The sequence below is a fragment of the Anas platyrhynchos genome, chromosome 4, assembly GCF_047663525.1.
Source record: "Anas platyrhynchos isolate ZD024472 breed Pekin duck chromosome 4, IASCAAS_PekinDuck_T2T, whole genome shotgun sequence".
Taxonomy (NCBI): domain Eukaryota; kingdom Metazoa; phylum Chordata; class Aves; order Anseriformes; family Anatidae; genus Anas; species Anas platyrhynchos.
The window spans coordinates 56,048,284-56,066,807 of NC_092590.1; the positions used below are offsets into that span (position 1 = coordinate 56,048,284).

At 39.7% G+C, this 18,524-nt stretch overlaps 1 protein-coding gene across 1 annotated transcript; it reads right to left on the reverse strand.

The window, feature by feature from the left end:
• Positions 1 to 1,175: 1,175 nt before the first annotated feature.
• On the reverse strand, positions 1,176 to 18,524 carry KLB (klotho beta). The gene is made up of 5 exons (XM_027457232.3): positions 17,658 to 18,524; positions 9,352 to 9,859; positions 5,464 to 5,732; positions 3,234 to 4,377; positions 1,176 to 1,537 (listed from the first exon to the last, which is right to left on the reverse strand). The coding sequence occupies exons 1-5, from the start codon at positions 18,393 to 18,395 to the stop codon at positions 1,176 to 1,178; spliced, it is 3,021 nt and encodes a 1,006-aa protein (XP_027313033.2). The 5' UTR covers positions 18,396 to 18,524.

Below are 18,524 nucleotides of genomic sequence, written 5' to 3' on the forward strand. Positions count from 1 at the left end.
GACAACCATATCCTGTGTTCCACTGTCCTCTATAGGCTGTTGGAGGCCACTTATATTAAGACCAGTTTTGCGGCACACAATTGCTTTCGGTTGATGCTAAACAGGAAGGGTGCTGTAGGAGTTTCCATGATGAGCTCCATCCACAAACACAGCATTCCCAAGTCCAGTCTAGGTATTCACTCAGTAAACCCTGTCAAAATGTAGAGGATTTCTTGTCCTCAGCAGTTTCACTGGAGATCTGCTCCTGATGCACTGATTGCTAAATGTCATTTTCATTAAAAAGATTGCACACAATTCTTACCAGAATAAATACTTCAAAATAATAAATGTATCCCATGGGATTTATACCAGCCATGGTTTGCGATGGTACGTTATGAGAGCTAAAACGGTAATATATATTTGATTTTCTATTGAAAATATGTTTGATGAGCTATCAAAGTGCAGTTTAGATTAATCCCTCTCAAGTAGATTAATATTTACTACTTATTTTCATGTTCTCTGCTCATAAAAAGTTGGTGACTGCCCCATTTCAGAGAGGAAAGGCAGTGATTATATGTAATTATGACTTGTTTCCTGTCTGACCTCCTTGTCTAATATATGAGATACAAGTTATGTTGGTTGGTAATGGAGTTAACCTGGATTTGTTCTTGTAGACGTATCCTCAGATGCTGGCCCAGCACATTTCATTCCTGGTGTTGTACTTACTCGAAAGCCTGTGGGCTTTAATAACACTTTTATTTATAAATCCTAACAACTGCAGTTTCATGCTCAACAACATTTACAACATGAATATACATCACAGAAAGTTTTGGTCCAAAGAGGTTCATATAAAAGTGCGCATCAGTTCTCACAGCTTAGTATCTCTTTTCAAGTCAGACTGTTTGTGAGGTTATTCCAAGGCACAGGAGAGTCATAAAATTTTCTTTCCTTTTTAAATAGATGAATTTATCTTCTATGTACAGAAGGTGGGGAAAAGTAATTTCACAAGAGACAAAGTTCTCTGTCGTCATAGCTCTTCTTCCTGTGCATGCAATTACCTTCTGTTTCCAAACGAAATGCTTGGTGTGTATAACTGGAGTGACTCGTAGTGCTTTTCTGCAAGTGTCTATTCTGTGTGGGCCTCTGTAGAATGCACGCAGCACTGAATCTTGTTGAAAGTGGGCTCATGCCCCCTTTTAAAGTGACACACAGATGCGCTGGATGTTCTTTACCTTAAAACGTTTTCTTCTTTTTCTTTTGTGAAAAACAATGATGGTTAAGAGCAAGATAAGAGTAGAGAAAAGACAGCAGGCAAAGAATATTAATGGCTTCTTCTGAGAAATAAATAAACAGAAGCTGCACTCCTTTTCTTTGTTGGAAGGATCACAGACTGAATAGTCAGCAGGAAAGCCATTATTACTTATCAGCTTATTGTAAAATTTTATTGAAGGTTTTCCTTTTGAGTCAGAAGTGAAGAATCCAAATCTGGGCTTGGATTTTTCTTCAGTCAGTTTAAATGCATAGTAACCTCTAATCTTGACTTTATCAATGTAGTATGCTGGAAGGGGAAAACAAAAAAAAAGAGAAATGAATGATTATCAATGTAAAAAGCATAACCATCAGAAAATATTTACTTAAACTAAGTGCTTCTAATAATGCTCAGCTCCAACTGTCTCAACTATCTTTAGACTGTTCCAAAAAATGTAAACAATATATAATTAAAAAGAATTTGGGAATTTTCTGGACCTACTCTGTGAAAGGTGGATTTACAAAGATACTTAACCTGTATCTTTGAATTCCTGCATTTATTATTGGCACTTTGGAAGGTAAGTGCTTGCCAGCCTCCCTCCCACCCCGTGTTGTGCTGGGCAGAGGGACCATGCCTGAACGCACCCGCGGTGACCCACAGGGAGCAGCTGCTCATCTGGGTCTTGAGAGAAGCATTCACAAAGTTCCTGCCTTACTTCAGACTCAGCTGCCCAGCCCCTCAGTGTACATGGCTGTTACTCTGCTGCACGCAAGCACTGAGTGAAAATACTTTAATCAAATCAGAAGTAGCAGTCCTTGGTGAGTAAAGGTCTCTGCAATTCATATGTAAGCAGAGAGCATGACTGGGGATGTGAGCCAGACTCAGCAAGAGCATTGTAAATTGGGGGGCCTTTCTATGAAGTATCTGAAGTATCGTGCTATATGAAAACCAAAATGGGAATACTATGTCGAGTGCCCTTTAAATGACCTTTTCCTTTGGGTAACAGCAGAATAACTTATTGTCCTCTTGTTTGTAATGTGAAGTCAGCACGAAAAGTAAATCAGCAAATACTCATTAGTCCTGTAGTGACTGGGAAAGAGCTAAGTGCTGGAGGGGGAATGCTCTGGTTATTGTTAGTGTCCAGAAGTAATCTGAAGCCATGTTTAGCCGTGAGTAATTTGATTTTTTATATAGCGAGCTTCTAGGAAGCCAGAATAGACAGGCTGTGTTTGGGGACAGGCACCTCAGCAGAGCTTTTAGACACCCCATATCCTGATCAGGGTAGTCTCCAGTGACTGCCAGTCGGAAGCCGTGCAGTGATGTACTGAAAGTCTTATTTTGGGCGTATAGTTCAGTTACTGCCTCTCAGGTAACTTTTTGTGGCTGCCTTGGTCCCAGCCTAACAGCTGAGCTCTGCTGTGTTTCAGCTCAGATCAGCTGTGAAGAGCTCGCTGCTCCTTTTTAATGTCTGGTTGGAAGAGAAGGGATGGGAGGAATGGGGCCTCCATGGCATTGCTACAGTACAGTAAGCTATTGCTGAAGAACATTGCCTTGGACAAAGAAAGAGTCTTGGGTTTTGTTCTCTACCTCCACAACTGTTTATTAATTATTCTCTAAAGTGAATAACTTTCTGTAGGTGCAGAGCAAAGAGCAAGTAGTGGAACAGGAACTGGGACTCTCCCTTCAACAGGAGCTCCTTAAAATCTGATGACCTGCCACCTTTCCTGTGTGTCCCTCCAGGTCTCCTTGGGCCTGTTTCTGTTGCACTGTCCCATGACTCTATGTGAGCAAGCAAGCAAGGAGGCTCCTGCCTTTCTCTGTAAAGCAGAAATTAGACTTGTCTCTTGGTATTTGTTGGTCTGAAACGCCATCTTCTGTGAAGTTTTGAGACTTGCTACTCTGTTGATGCAGGCCCCTTACCTCATCCCAACTAGAGCTGCTTGCACTGGAAGGCTTGGGTCTATGCCATGGAAACAGTTCTGAGGAGATTGAATCATATACTCACCTTTTAAAACCTCTTGTACATATTTTCCTAAGTAATAATTCCGAAGTTCGTCATTGTCTAAGGACTGGTCGTCTATCCCATTGGCCGTGATGTAAATATCTATGTCGCCGTAGGTTCTTTTAATCCACTTCAGAACCTTGCGCACACCCCAGGGCACCACTGCCAGGCGGGAGGGGGAGCTCAGGCAGGTGATGTCCTGCAGAAACTGGATGTCACGGTCAAACTCGTACTGGCTCCCGTTCTGGGGCTCGTGAATCACAAATCGCGTGGTGAAATGATTCAGGGCGTAGAAGTCAGCCGCGCCTTTAACGAGCTTCTTTTCCTCGCTCGTGAAAGACGGCAGAGAAGAGTGCGAGAGGCCCTTTCTGTTTTTAAGGAGAATGTATTCCCTCATCGTAGCTGGATAGTCCCCGGTCTTAAATATGGGGTCGGCAAACCAGCCGATTTCAAACTGAAGGAATCTGTTGGCAGCCTTGGCATGAGATTCGAAGTAGGGGTTGGCAGGCTCGGCCCAGTCTGAGTGCAGGGACAGGGACACTTTGCCGTACTGGAGGGACCGGTACTGCTCATCGTATATCCTCCAGGCCATGGCGTGGGCTATTAATAAGTTGTGCGCTGCCCGGTACGTGTCGCTGCTGCTCCTGTTGTAGACATCGCTGAGTCGGTTGGGCTCGTTTATTGTAATCCAAAGCTTCACCAGATCGCCCAGCTCCCGAAAACACAAAGCTGCATAGTCTTGGAAAGCACGGGCCGTAGAGTGGTTCAGCCACCCTCCTGTCTGCAGCAAAGGGGCCGGCAGGCCCAGGTAGGCGTGCGTTGGGTGGTACAGGGTGACCATGGACTGGACGTTGAGTTTTAGCACCTCGCTGATCACACACCTGTAATACCTCAGCACTTGCCTGTTGACCACCGACAGATCTCCCTTGGGTAGGATCAGTGACCAGTCGAGTGCAAATCTGTAGTGTGTGACTTTCATTTTTTCCAGGAGGTCGAGTTGCTTTTTAATACTGACAAAATCCGTACACTGTGCGGGCCGGGTTTTTAGCTTCACCCCTTCCACTTTGTGCAGGAGCCCGTCTCCCGTGACGTTCCACAGGTAGAGGTTTGAATCGCAGAACTGGGGTGAGGAAGCCACAGATTCCGCCTGTAGAATTGGAAATAGCGTGTTAAAGTGGGGTCACACTGCCCCTGCCACCAGCCTACACTGCATACGTTTTCACACAGATAAATCTTTCTCATGGGGTTCACTCTGTGGTCATGCAAAGAGGGGTTCTCATGGTGCTGACAGGCCCACGAGGTGGTTAAGAAGAAGCAATAGAGGATGCAAAAGGTGGACGTGGACTGTTTAGGCTCTGCTGCTGAGATCAGTCTTGTGAAACCATGGTGCAGCGGTCCCTGTTCTTACTGGTAGTCCTTCTGCCTGTGCAAGTATCTGACACAATTTGTAGTGTTTAGTATGAGTTATATCCTTGCTATCTTCTACTAGTTAACAGCACTCTGTGTTACACTAAGTATTTTTTTACTATTCCAAATTTTAAACATTTTTGTAGGATTTATAATAAAGTTTAAAATACTTAGATTAAATCTTTTTTTTTTTTTTTTTTTTTTTTTTTTTTTTTTTTTTTTTCCTTAAGGAAATGGACTTTTCTATCTACCAAATTTGAAGCAGAACTAGGTACTCTGGGAAAAAAAAGTTTGGAAAAAAGATGGTATGATCTGTTTTTAGTTGGGAGCAAAAACGATAAAGGCTACTTGTGCTGATGTTGGATATCCTCACCTGTGGCCTAGTCTTTTTAAAGAATGGCTTATTGCCCACTTGTGTAAGTGGCCATGATCAACCCAGGAATCTGTTCCTGTCTTGTTCATAGCTTTAGATGAGATCTCTAGAGCGAAGGTAACTCTCCTTGCACCAGGGTGGCCACCTTCTCCCTGCTCTGTGCCACCCTCTCCCTTGTGCTGCTGTGGGCAACCGCATCAAAAATTCTGGAGCAATTTCTTGGCCTAAAATTCCCTGATCATATCCGCAGCTGGGAGCAGGTGAGCGGAGCAAAGGAGCGGGGTCTGCTGCCAAGGACACATGCCCAGCACCCTGTGGCTAGCTCACTCTAAAGGTCTGCTTGTAGTGTGCACTGAGATTCCTGAACAAAAGGTGCCATACCCAGTATTTTATTCACAAAGTAAAACTGAATTGCCCTGACAGCACCAATCTTTTCAGTACTTTTATGCTTACCTTAAGAACAGATTCAGTGATACCCCAGGAAAAGTCACAGGAAAACTGAGCTTGCAAACTTGGGGTAGACTCTTTTGGGAAGAAGCCATTTTCTCGTATGATTTGTTTATAATACCGTGCAGATGACTTGGGAATCCTTTCCTTTTTTTCACTTTTGAAATCTACGTAAAATAATCCACGCCGAATGTTGTAAGCATGTTGCCATTCAAAGCCGTCAAGGAGTGACCAGGCTGTGTAGCCAAACACATCTATATTGTCGTATTTAATAGCTGCGTAAGAGAAATTAACATTCATGAGCCGTATATTTAGGACTCTAAAATATACGAGGGATGATTTATGAGAAAGGTCTATTCGCTTGGAAAATCTTGAGGGTTTTCTCAGTGCTGAGAGGGTCATTGGCCCATTGTAAGTCATTGCAAAACTGTGATAGAAATTGTATAGCCTAGTCCTTACTCAGTAAAAATACAAAACCAAAATCAACCAACCAACCAAAAACCACTGGTTCTTTAAGAAATTAAATTAGTGTTGAATGCTTTTTTTTTTTTTTAAGCTGCATTTGATGTTTTTTCCATAACAAATCTATGCCAATAAAATTAGATAATTCTGACTAAAAAGTAAGGCTAAAAATCACTTGGTTTAGATTGTTTCTTTGTACTTGTCATGAGGCTAAAGCTTTCTTTTATTGTCCACTTTTACTTAAAGTAACCCTGCAAGTTCTAACATTCATGAATGTCTCTTCAGCTTCTAACTGAAAAATTAAATGTGTTGGTAAGGACATACAGTGACTTCAGAACAAACTGGATTGATCAACCCAGAGATGGAAGTGCTTGGTTTATTCACATGAAATGCATGTTTTTTCTTATTGTCTCTACACTTCGTAAAATATTATGCTTTTATGTCTAGCATGTGAGGAAGATAACAAAATTACTGCTTTCTCTGATGTGGGAACTGATCACTAGGAAGGACAGTAAAACTTCCAAACCAGCTTCTTGCTGGACACCAAGTAATAAGAACATTCATCATGCACTTACACCACACGCCAACTGACAACCTGGAAGAAAAAAGTCCAAATTCCTCGATCAGTCCTGTTAATGGCTAATTGCCACCTTTTAGCTAGCAACTAATGCAGGATAACTCCGCATGCTAACCCTTAAGGGCTGGAATATCAAGGGCAAAGCAGTGAGCAAGCAGGGTTACTGTGGATGTTGACACAGACAAACGGACTGCCATATTCTACCTGTCCGGCAAGTAATAAAGATGAAGTATTCCGATGTAAAGCCCTTTTCTCACCCAACAGTATCTTGCCTTGTTTTCTCAGGACAGCATAAGCAACAGATCAGGATGGAGCATTGGCAAGAAGATGAGGGAATTTAATGGATTAATGCATGTATTTTCATGAGAAGCAACTTCTAAATATTAGTGTAACCATGGGACAAGACATAAAAATCTCTGAGAATATCAAATGCAAAAGCTGGAGGTGGAGAGTGATGTAGCAGATAAATAGGCCAGAATGTCCTTGAAAGCAAAGATGAGTACTTCATGTCTGCAATTGGGAAGGTTGAATCACTGGAAGTAGGCACACAGGGACAGCCTAAGTGACATTTTTGAAAAATTGTTTCTTGTAGAAGCACTCTGAATAGATGGGGGCTAAATTAAATTGTCTGAGCAAAAGACACTGCAGTAATTGTGATGATGCATGCCTAGATGAGAGTTTTTGGCTGTTTAAATTGCTAGGGAAAAAACAACAACAACAAAAAACACACAACACCACACACTATTTTGTGTATATTTTGTGGTAAAAATAATTAATATTTAGATGGATGATAGGTAGTGATCCTATGGATCAGAGCAAGAGTATGTTTACAGGGTTTGCAGTGGCAGCAAAAGGAGATGGCAGAATGTGGTGAAGAAATGAAGGAGGGCTACTTGCCTGGCTGAGCTTTACTAATACCTAACCATCTTCATAGTGACACCAGGGAGATAAAGACCAAGTTTTGCATTTAGACAAAAAAGAGATAGCACCAAACTGGTGTCTGTTGCCTATGCAGAGAATACAGTGTAGAAGGAGAAGACAACAGAAGTCTGGATCTTCACTGAAAGCTGGAGCTGGAAGGAGAAAAGTCCTCCTAAAAACTAAAGGTATGGCCAAGGGTCAGGAACAAGAGGCTGAAGGTAGAAGAGGTCAGGGGTGAAGTAAGCTCCCTGTGTCACCAGAGGTTAACTTCCATGGAAGCAGATCTTGAGGCATTTATGTGTCTACTATAGGTGGAGTCTTGGGGTCCTTCTGTAGAAGTGTTGGTTTCAATATTGACAGGTTTATGGGTGCCACTAAAAAGCTATAGTTTCAATTAGAATCACAGAATCTCCTGAGTTGGAAAGGACCCACAAGGATCATTGAGTCCAGCTCCTGGCTCCACACAGGACCACCCAAAAAATAGCCAGGAGCCTATTACAATCCGGCCTATATAAATGACATTTTGAGATTAAAAAGATCTCATTGGTTTTGCTGCAAGGAGCAACTTTATGTTATACCTGACTTCTCTGTCACTAAAAATATGAGAATATATTGCAAATGGCATTCCTGGTTAGGCAAAGTCTGCTTCACAAAAAATGTGTTAGCTAAGAGGTAACCCTGTATTTTGAAGCAGAGGTTGAAGTATCAACATACATATAAATGTAGATTACAGTTTTGTGGTTTTTGGTTGAACATTGAACTAAATATTTCAGAAGTTTGGATCCACAGATGTTTTTTACAGACAGGTCTGCTCTAGAAGATGGAAAAAGAGCATGCAGTAGATTTTCTTACACAAGTGTCCAGAAATCTACCTGCTACACATCTTCAAATCCAGGCCTGCACCTAGGATTCCCTGCTGTATCAATGCAGTATTTAAAATATTCTAAACTGAGTACTGGAACGTAACCTCCTCAAAATCTGGTAAAGTCAGGCCATACCATGTATGTGTGAAGTTTACAGTTTGGACCAGCTTTACCTGGACAATCTTCATTAGAAGCTTAATTATGTTTTGTTTTGTTTTGTTTTTGGGTGATACAGGTTTTCCTGACTTCATGCTTTCTCACGTTTTCCCTTTTCTGATAAGAAAGATTTTTCATGAAGGATCTGAGCCAACCCATGACAACAACATGGCACATGGTGTAAGATGCAGAAGGCATCGCCCTGCTCTAAGGCTCAGCAGGTATCACTCTCCCAGCACCGAAGCTGAAAAATGGGATGGGGAAAAATAATACTGGCTTTGCAGAGGCTTCAGTTATTAACAGTGTATAATATAAATATATATATGTGTATAAACAGTGTATAATAGTTTCATATAATATTAAATCTTTCGCCTTCAGACAGCACACCCTGCACTCTGGCTTTATGAAGGAAAAATACCGAGATTAAAACTGTGTATTTAAAACACATTATCTCTGTTTGCCATTCCGTAATCCTGAGGAATGATTGCTGTTTTCCTGCTGATTTACTCTGTGCGTTTGGCACTGGAGTAGAACCTCAGCATGGCGATGACAGCCTGTTGTCACTGGCGCATTTTCCTGCTGTCAAGGTATGTACCCACATGAAGATTTTACAGTTGGGCTGCCATCAGTGAAAAGTGATATGCGACGTATTTGTTTACATTCATTTCTGGCTCAGTTTTGTACCCAGATGTTGGACTTTAGCTTCCTGGGACAGAGACTACATTTTTTTTTTCTGTTTGTACAACACCTAGCACCAGTGGATCCTGATCCATGACTTGTACTTGTGCGGTAGAAAAAAATTAATAATTAACTTAGTCACCATTATGTCTTCTAAAAAAAGATTAAATCATTAAAAAGCTTAGAAATGATATTTTAAAACTCTCCAAAAATCCAACAACTAACTTGTGCACAAACCTTGTAAAACCTTATTTATGAAGTTTTTCATCATGTAGATGGCTGTGGTGTCATCGGTTTTCACATGGCTGTCAGTGAACCAGCCATTCTCCGCAATCAAGATCCGAGGACTGTCGTATTCCAGTTTAATCCAGTTCAGTACTTCCCTCAAATTGAGTGACAAGTTTTGTCCCATTTTCGGTAGAGTGTTTGGAGGTTTGAAGTTATTAGGACCAAAGGAAAATGCAAAGAAGTCAGCTGTTCCTTTTATGTACTTTTTTTCATCCTCAGTAAAGCGTGGCAAAAAGGATAATTCATTTTTCAGTTCTTCTGGATAATCACCATCCCCATGGATGGGTTTAGCAAACCATCCAAGTACTCTCTCCACAGACTGCTGGCATTTAGAGATGTCCAAAGCATCTTCTGATCTGTTGGGTTCGATCCAGTGGGATCCCAAGACTATGGACATCAGCCCCTTCTGATATGGTTCAAAGTGTTTTTTGTAGTTATGCCAAACTTTTGCATGAGCCTGGTAAGAGAAAAATAACATGAAATTGTTACTCTTTAATAAATACCTGCCTGTGCAGGCAGCTAGATCTGATTTGCTGCAAAATTCTATGGCAATATCGATGATTGGTTAAGGTACAATAATCACACAGCACAGCTGCAATGGGCAATAACTGTTACAATGCAAGGTCCTCAGGTGATGGTAATGCTCAGCATCTCCTGTGTGCTGTTCCTGTGATACATCATGTTTGTGGCTTTTTGCCTTTTAACATGGGTCTGAAGGTTGCAAGATGTCCCAGCAGGTATGTGGAACAGCTCTTCCAGACACTTTGGGGCTAAACTGCTGTTGACAGTGGGATTTGAACTGAGAGAGCAGAGTCCCAGCTAGTTCTTTCTCTGTAAAACAATGATTGCTGACATGTTTAAAATTTTAAACTGTTTTTCCAATTTTTACATAAATGATAAACCTCAAATTATGTTTCCTTGGTTAACATTGGCTCTGTGCTATTGAGTGGTCTGTATTTTGGGAGCAATCTGCATTTACTCTGATGAAACCATGTCCACCCCATACTGTTGTTCTTGCCATTTACTTCCATTTGTTTAAATTTGGACTAATCATTTGCAAAGTTTGAAACAAGAAGTCAAGTTTTACAGTTCCGTGTGAGATTTTTGATCCAGGCTTTTAGTTCATTTCTTCTTTGAAGATGTTATAATTTTCCCGGCAGTACATGAAGTAGAGCAAAATATTCATTTTAAGTATTCATTCTGAGGGCAGTACCCCTGTGGTTTGAAAAGAAAATCCATCAGCTGCATCTCCTAAATTTTATTGACTATGACATGTTTCAGTACTCATGATAGGCCAAATACAGACTTCTCTAGGACAGACAGAAGTTTTGCTGAGAGTGTTAGTGGCAATGAAAGCATGCCTTGTATCACATCTTAATTCAATTTTTCTGATCATCATCATGTTTTATAAGGCTTAACATTGTCACACACCAGAATTACCTTCAAATGTCACATTGTTAATTGCTTAAATTAGAGATCACAGCAGTCGAGATTTCCATGGCCTATGTATTAAAAGGAATACATGGGAGATTTAGGAACCACTGAGTCCTGTAGGGAAACAGGATTGTTAGGGTGTCAGAGAAGGATGGCTCTGGATCAGGGTGAAGGAGGAGGATGTGACAGAGGAGAGGAGCTGACCTCTCTCCAGCTGATGAGTTGTTAAATAACTCAAGGTTTACATTGCTCTTGAAGTGTGGCTCCATATGCTAAGCTGGAAAGAAAATAACGGTTTGCACCCAGAAAAAAACATTGAGAAGCATTGTGAAACACTTAGAGTGCTGAGTTAGAGTGTCTTCATTACCAAACCGAACAGCCTTGCTTACATTTGACAATAATTTTAGTTAATTTATCTAGAAATGCACAGCCTTGACAGCTTAAAAAAGCCCCAAACCAACAAATGGACTGGTGTCAGGTAGATATTTAGCTAAACTCAGGACTACTGCAGAATTACTGTTTGTTAAATTTTGTGTATCAGTTGTTTATGGTTTCTAAGGTCATGCTCGTAACATTCGTTCAAGGTCTGTCTTTGAAAGTACTGATAAAGTAACATTAACCTTTGAGATTCAGGCTAAAGAGAAATCAGCAAAGTTGTACTCAGGAGGCAAACTCCAAGATACAGTTTTGATATTATAAAAGGGATTTCTTACTGGTCTTGTCAGAAAATGTATGTGGCCAATGCCATCCCCTCCCTGTCCTCTCCTGAAGGTCCTTCCAGCCCCAGCTGGCTGTTGAGGCCAGGCTTGTTTTATATCACATGGTTAATATATATTTTTTTCCCAGACACAGCCTACTACCACCACTGTTTAACGAAAGGTGTATATTTGCATTGGCTTAACAAGAAAATTCCTGCTGAAATCAACTGTGTTATTCACAGGGCCAAGCAGCATGACAGTGGTATCCGGTAAATCTTAGCAATTCCATGTTTCTAAATGAGGTGGAGAAAGAAGTCTTTGCCAAAAAGCAACTCATTAGCATGCATGACCGATAAAACAACCAGGGAGAACTCATTATATTCATACACAATTTCAGGAGGTTGATTAGAAGAAAGTAAAGCTACTATTAAAACATTGCCTACACCTGTGAAAACAGCCACAGGTACAATTGTACAAGAGCAGACGTCTAGTACAAATACAAATCCGTACATTTAGGGTAAGTCAAGGTAGGATTTTCACAGCACAAATTCATATGTGTCATCTCCTAGTTCCAAGGGTTACATCTATTCAAAAATAATTGTGGCTGGTCTATATTAAGGTTTTTACAGATGTAGCAGAGGCAATAGCATCTGCTTGTCAATATTTCTGGTTTTAGTTAATTGTCTGTAAGGCAGTTTAGCACTCTCAGATGAAGGGTGTTCTCTAAACACACTATTATTGATGGAACCAACTGATTGTTAGCATTTGTTCTGTAAGACAAAGCATGAAATAAACATCATTTTAAAAGCTCTATCTTGTATATATATATATTATAGCCATTACAATGGCTATTTTGAGAAAATCTTGACTAATCTTTTTTTTTTTTTTTCTTTTTTTTCTTTTCTTCCCCCCCCCCCCCCCCTTTCAGTTACATTTTAATCCCTAATCTTTCACTTTCCTTGTTAGATCAAGGACAAATGTCAAGGCTAAGTACACAGTGAAAGCAGGATCGATATTGTGTATTTATTCTAGATACGTATGACATTAATTTCAGCATATTGTCCTGGTATTAGGATAGCAATTATTCCATAGACTTCAAAGCCACAGCAAGTGCTATGTCAGTTAGCATTAACCCTGTAAAAAGGCTAAATAGAATGAGTTGATTTAATAAAATAAAGACAACTGTGTTGTTCTCCCCCTTTCTTGAAATATTCTCATAGTGCTTCAAACTCTGATCCTGTAAATTATGTTGTATGTAGACAAAAAGCCTATTCTTGAAAGACTGACACTTTCAAGTTCATAAGGTTTATTAAAGTAAAGCAGTTTTCCCTGAATGCCTCAGCAATGAGCACACAAAACAAAGCCAGGTGTATACGGAGCTATTTCAGAGTGCTAGAGAGCAAGAGCATTTAGAATTAGAATTAAAAAATCCTAATAAAATGATTCTCACTTTGTGTTGTTTGTTTTTTCAAACCATGAGGAGCTAGAATAGAAAGTTTGATGATGATGGCATAAAAATCAATTCAGAAGAAGAGCAGGTGTGTGGGGCTTATTTGGATAGTTTATTTCAGTTCAAGGCACTTTTGATCTGTGGTAATGATGACATGTGGTCAGTAGAGCTAACACCACTTTTTTTTTTTTTTTTTGGCAGACTGACTCTGAAGCTGAGTCCTTGTGAAGAAAAAAAAAGGTTCTTGACATGCGGGTGACTAAGCTTCTGAAAGAGTGGTTTGAAGGACTGAGGTTTTACTATCAAATTTGTTGTATGCTATCCATCTTGCATTTGGCCTTCATCTTTCCTGATGATTTCCAAGAAGTGTAAGGAAGCTAGGCTGAAAATAACTAATTGTATAAAAAAGTGTGAATCAGTTCTGATTCAAAACTTGCAAAATACTGTCATCACTGATGATGACCACTATTTGAAAAATCTTCTGACAAAGACATTTACAAGCATAGACAATTCTGCTCTCCATCCTAGAGCTATGCTTGACCAATTTCCCAGTAAGAAATATGGTCACTGGTCTAGCTCCATCTTTCTTGATCCTGAGGAGAGGAGGCCCCTTTGCAGAAAGGGAAGAAAATATCTGGGTAGACTAAGAGAGAAAAATGATTCCCCATTCATTTGGTAGAAATTTGTTTTTAAAGAGAATGAATTATGCTGCTTCTTTGGAAAAAGCTCATCCAAACGTCCCAAAGACGATGGTGTCCATGGCATAGAGACTGCTACCAAAGAGCAGGGAGTAACACAGCTGGGCTCAGAGATGAACCTGATCTGTAACAGATCTATATGGAGACATCATATTTGAAAGGGAATGTGTTGCCTTTTCCCAGTGTATGTCATGAAACCAAGCCCATGGGAAAAAAAAATAATGCAGGGAGATTTCTGTATTCTGATAGTTTTCTCCTGGGGTTTCCTGCAAGATGGAAGGGAATGAGGAGTGTGAATGGTCTTTAACAGAAAACAAACAAACAAAAGAAACAAGCCTGTATCTGCCTGTTACTTAGCAAAGGCATAAGAGCCTGGAGGGCAGCAAAACAGAGGACGAAAAGGCAGCCTGGTCTGTAGTTTGTGATATTTACAAACCTCAGTCTAAGTAATATATAGAAAGAACATAACTAGATCCAGAGTTAATGGTGATGATAGATCAGGAAAATATCTGATTTAGCTCCAGTCACAATGATTCACCTGCTTTATACTTTCCTACTTCTTGTCCAATTTAGTTACTATTAAATCAAAGAAATCCATGCCATTTTTCTGTGTGCAATTTTTTTCTTCCCTATCTCAGTATGACAGCTGCTTCAGAAGCAAGCTCACAGTTTCTGTGTCTTCTTTGATGAGTCTTTCAAGTGTCACATGGCAAGTTACATCTTATTAATTGCTTTGCAATGTTGCTTTGGTAAAGTGCAGTCTGCTTTAATGAATAAGGGAGATAGAGATTGACTGTCACTCTCCATATGGTATAAGATTTCATGTGTTCCAGATATTAGTGATAATGATCATCCAACTGAATAGAGTTTTACCTACGTGAACACCTTAGCAACTCATAAGCTTCAAACTTCAGATTTTCTATTAATTTCCAGGTAAGTAGTACGAGGTCCTTTAAAATGATTAGCAGCCATTATGACCCTCTGTGTATATCATACACAGTAACATGCAAGGTGTATTTTAAATTGAAATGTTGAGCTCTTCCGTATGTTGCTTTCCCTGTGTGGAGTTCCTAAGCACTCTGCTTAGCAGCCTTTGCCTCTGTGTTCAGTAGCCTCTGGGGTATTGCCTTAGAGGGATGCAAGCAGGAAAGAAGGAAGGCACACGTGTTAGCTTATGCATAATACTTTGTGCTAACAACAGTATGTGTGTCTTGAGTTTGATGAAGACAGGTAAGTCCTCCTTTTGTTGAAAATCCTTAATAAGATAATTATCTACCTAATGACTTACCAGAATTCATTCATAAAAGCAGACTGTTATTTTATTGGTTTAAAATTGTATGGACTTTTTCCTTTTGCCACCCAATTATTTGAGTTTTGAGCTGTTGGGTTTCTTTAATCTACTAAAATTGTCAGTTAAGAATTAAGAGAAAATTTCTTCAGACCTCTTCTAGAGACACAAAAATCTCCAGCGACTTTCAAACTGTTCTTACAACAAAATAATCCAAAGTCCAGGAAAGCTGCAGTTTATGGTTTGTTATATTGTTGGTTTTTTTTTGTGTGTGATTCTCTGACACCTAGCTTCAGTTTATAATTGATATACCATATAAAGGCACTCCCTTATGCAACTGGTAGTTAGTTCTCACAACACTGCAACAGTGCACTGGCAAATTAAACTAAAAGTAGGACTCACAAGAGAGACCCATCTATGGTTTATCTAAAGGTACTCCGTATATTTCTATAAAAAGGCTTTAGAATGATTATTCAGCAGTTCGCTAAGTAACAGAGTGATGACCAGAGTAGTTTCTCTTGAGCATTACTGATTTGGTTTTCCTGCTCAGCATATTTAATAGGTAGACCTGGTAATGTACCTATGGTGGGATAAGAATATTGTCTTTCAACAGGCTGTCCAAAAAGGAAGCCTTCATATGGGCAAGAACTTGGTTCTTCCTAAAGCCACTGACATAAATGGGAATTTTTACAACAGAATTGACTCATGTCAACAGGTTCCTCAAAAGCTTCAATTCCAGCTCCAACTCCAAAACATCATGCTCCAGTTCCTCAAATGCATTATGACAAAGTTAAGATACTTTGTAATTAAGACCTAAAATCTTCAGGAATTTTACAGTGTCACAGAAGAAAATTGCTAATACGTTAGGCAATATTCATGGTTCTGTGAGAAAGATACCATAGGAAAATAACTTCTGCCCAGTAACAACAACAGTAACTGTTAATGGATTGTGAGTTGCTGAAAAGTCTCATTAAAGCTTTAATTTAAGTAATTTGTTTTATGCTTGGATGCACAGATTTTAAAGCTAGAGTGAACTACTAGATCAAGACTGAGTTAAATAATAATTATACTAGGAAATTAATTTAGTAATTTGTATATCAGAACCCAGCTGTGCTTGACTTCCTGGCATACCTAGTTGATTCTTCAGCAGAGGTACTGCTCTCTGTGCTGTGTGCTGCTTACATGGATTTTAGAGTGGGAAAATTTAGAAATTGCTTAGTGGATAACCCAGTTTTGATTGTGCCACTCAGAAACTCAGGCAGGCAATACCACAAACCCGTGTTGTGTCTTTTGCATGTATTGTATCATATATAGCACTTGAGAATGAAAAGTATGATTGGACATCAGTTCTCTTTGAGATGCTTCACAAATCTCTATAGTTAGTTTATTTTTGTGCTATGACTGAAATCAGTAACTCTGGATACTCAATGACTTTTCTTTGTATAAAACTTTGTATAAAACTCAGAGTGAGTTTTCTGAAAAAGGATGTTCTCCCAGTTGAGGCCTGGAAACTAATACATGAAATAGAAGTTGCAGAATGTTTTAACTGCTCTGGTAGTTAATAGTTCCCAACACAAATACTTCTTTCTGTATGACAAATATATTCAGATGTATTTCTTAATTGTATTTATAATTTAGGGTATGTAGTACAAAAAGTCTCTGTGACAGCTAGGAATTGTTTGAGCAGGGGGAATTATACAAGCTTCTCTATCAAACAGACAGGACCATGACTTGCTCTTTATAGTACTTTGAGCACTACAGATAAAAAAAAGCTATATTTATATTGTTAATTATCTTAAACTGCTGTTACTGGAAATTGTTTTAAAGAATAGCATGAGAAAATAAGAATATATATTCTTATGCATCAAGCTACTCTGTAGAATGAAATTCATAATCTATCAGAGATGCTGTAAACTCTGTAAAGCACCAGCATGAACATCTCCACATTTTTCCTTAAAGATATGACCCACTTCAGACTTCTCTTTTTGTCCTTTCCAAAGAAAGAATACCATGAACTTAGGACCCAGTACTGCAGCTGCTGAAGCTATTGATCATGGGATCAAGCCTTTCAGATGTGTAATTCTGTAGAAGATAGCCAATACATAAAATAGCACCAGCATAAAAATTAAAATGCTGAAAATGCTACAGAAATAATACAATTCTGAAACTCTTAAATACTGAAGGGGACATTTGTTTTCTTCTCAAGCCAAGAACTGACGACCTTGCTAATTCAGTGATAAACATTTTGCAGTATGATCCTACTAAGCCAGAACTAATCATATTTATATATACACATCTTTTACTGCTAGTAAAACTGATCCAATATGCAAATAGAACTAAATCTCTGTATACACTAATAGAATAGTCATTTTAGTGTAGCTGAATGAAAAGAAAAAAGAGGGAAAACCATGGTCTTTAATAGACAGATGTTGTAGGCAAAAATAAATTTAAATAGAGTAATAAACAAGCACCTGAAAACAAGTAATTACTGAGTCAGCTGTTGTGACTACAACAATGAAATCAATTTGAGGTTTTGAAAAAAAAAACAAACAACTGCCTTAGCTAAGGGTTATTTCTTGATGTTTTCACACTCTGATTATTTTTTTAACATTGATTACATGATTGATTCCTCCCATTATTTCCCATGCCAGTGCAAGATCAGTTTGTAAAACCTTACTATACTGTACCTTGATCAGATTGTGTCCTACAGTGTAGACGGTGGTTATTTTCCCTTTCTCTCCAGGAGCATGAATACCTGTGCCATACCCATGCCAAGCAATTAAGTAAGGATTATGGATGGTAATCCAATATTTAACACGATCCCCAAAGGTCTGGAAGCAAAAGGTGGCGTAGTCGTTGAATATATCAATTACTGATTCATTTTTCCATCCCCCATATTGTTCTTGCAGTGTCAAGGGCAGGTCCCAGTGATAGAGGGTAACCACGGGGTCAATATTTCTGTGGACTAGAGAGTCAATAAGGGTGTTATAGTACTGGAGTCCTTTTTCATTGGGAGCTGTTACCACCCCAGTGGGAAAAAGCCTCGACCACGAAATCGAAAACTGGTAAAAGGTAACTCCCAAAAAATCCAGAGCTGACAGATCTTTGTCCAGCAAGGTGTAACTGTCACTGGAGACGTCCGTGCTGTCAGCATCTCTGAACTCCGTGTGGACGAAGCGGTCCCAGATGGAGGATCCTTTCCCGTCCTTCCTCCAGCTGCCTTCCACCTGGAACGCCCCTGTCCCTACACCCCAGAGAAACTCTTTGGGGAAAGTGTCATACAAAAACATCTGTGTTTCACTCACGGGACTGGAGTTAGGGTCCTTCTTCCACACAGATCTTCCCTCTCCGGCAAGCCCAGCGACTATCCTCATGAAAACTAACGTCCAAAAAGCAACAAATCTCTTCAGCCGTCGGCCACACATTATGCTGTTTTATAACGCCAGTGTTAAAAGTCAGATTTCCTTTACTGCCGCTGAAAAAAATCCATTCATTCCCTGGAGTCCCTGCTGTGCAGACTGTCTTCATTTGCCACTAACTGCTGGAGTGTCTTA